Source organism: Limulus polyphemus, unplaced genomic scaffold, assembly GCF_000517525.1.
Source record: "Limulus polyphemus unplaced genomic scaffold, Limulus_polyphemus-2.1.2 Scaffold11346, whole genome shotgun sequence".
In the NCBI taxonomy this organism is placed as follows: domain Eukaryota; kingdom Metazoa; phylum Arthropoda; class Merostomata; order Xiphosura; family Limulidae; genus Limulus; species Limulus polyphemus.
This window is the reverse complement of record NW_013676956.1, coordinates 6,983-8,522: the sequence shown is the minus strand read 5'-3', so window position 1 is coordinate 8,522 and position 1,540 is coordinate 6,983. Positions and strand designations below refer to the sequence as shown.

The 1,540-nt window shown below is 31.3% G+C and overlaps 1 protein-coding gene across 1 annotated transcript in view; it reads right to left on the bottom strand.

Annotated features, from left to right (window-relative positions):
- The window catches only part of LOC106476724 (cAMP-specific 3',5'-cyclic phosphodiesterase 7B-like), a gene marked incomplete at its 3' end in the record, with an annotated part of 7,776 nt that overhangs the window by 4,193 nt on the left and 2,043 nt on the right, over positions 1 to 1,540 (bottom strand). Inside the window, exon 2 of the mRNA XM_022380510.1 lies at positions 1,236 to 1,327. Coding sequence (XP_022236218.1) covers positions 1,236 to 1,327 — 92 coding nt within the window. The remainder of the gene's footprint in view (positions 1 to 1,235; positions 1,328 to 1,540) is intronic.

Genomic DNA, 1,540 nt, shown 5'->3' with positions numbered 1-1,540 from the left:
GTTTGTTGATACATATATTAATATCTCTACAATTAGTTCAGTATTATTCATAAAATGATCTCAGGAGCGCCCTCTAGTGTGAAACAAAAGTAACCTTCTGAATATTTAATAGTGATACATTATACTTTGAAGGTTGTTTGTTGATACATATATTAATATCTCTACAATTAGTTCAGTATTATTCATAAAATGATCTCAGGAGCGCCCTCTAGTGTGAAACAAAAGTAACCTTCTGAAGATATATGTGTTTAATAGTGCTACATTATACCTTGAAGGTTGTTAGTTGATGTCTGTTAATGAACATGCTGGATGAAAGAAGTTATAACTATATGTATACCATACAAGAATTGTTTCTGTATTTCTACATTTTTCTTTCTTTTATTAAAACTACTGATCATAATTTATATATTTATTCCAAAATCTCAGAAATGAAGAACCGAAGACCCGAGAAAAATACAACCCAGGGAAATTTGGGACGAGTATTTTGTCTTTACATTTGTGTAATGTATGGTAGTTTGTACTCGATAGAGCAATAAAAGATAAAAAAACTTATAGATTCTGTCTTTTGTTGTTTTAAAATAAGGAAATACAAAGTTTATTTGTTTACAAACTTTACATGAACGACACTTTCTGCACAGGTAGCTATAATGTGCCACGTGAGTTTGTTTGTAATTAAGCACAAAGCTACACAATGGGCTATCTGTCCTCTTCTCACCACGGGTATCGAAACCCGGATTCTAGCGTTGTCATTCCGCAGACATACCGCTGTGCCACTAGGGGGCGCCACGTAAGAGAGAACCTCTTTCAGTTCAAAGTATTTTATAAATCGTTGTTTTACTACCTATTATTATTGTATGTTACACCATCAATAACATTTTTATAAATCGTTGTTTTACTACCTATTGTTATTGTATGTTACACCATCAATAACATTTTTATAAATCGTTGTTTTACTACCTATTGTTACATTAGTTTAATGTGCTTCCTTAGTCAAGTTTATATTAGTTATGTTAACTTCTACAATTTAAAAATGGTCAATAAACTACGGGTTGACTCGCCCTCCAAAAAAAAAAAAAAAAAAAAAAATGCCGTGTTACTTCTCACTTCTCCTTTGTTGTTGTTGTTTTACTTCGTGTTCTTTCTATTAATGTAACAACATCAAATATACTTGTTCTCGTACCCAAGAGTAAGAAAAGGTTTGGTCATCAGCGCCATCTATTGACAAATAAACTTACCGGACTTCTCTTGAGAGATGGTGTAGTAACTCTGATTCCCTCAAGCAGGAAATAGCTGACCTCCAGTGATGATTTTCTAACACCGAGAAATTCTAACAAGAAAAATGGACTTGTTAAATTTTTAATACAAATCTAAGTTATGATCATCAACCAACCATATAACATGAAGTTTGTATATAAAAATCTAAGCTATGATCATCAACCAATCATATAACATGAAGTTTATATATAAAAATCTAAGTTACGATCATCAACCAATCATATAATATGAAGTTTGTATATAAAAATCTAAGCTATGATCATCA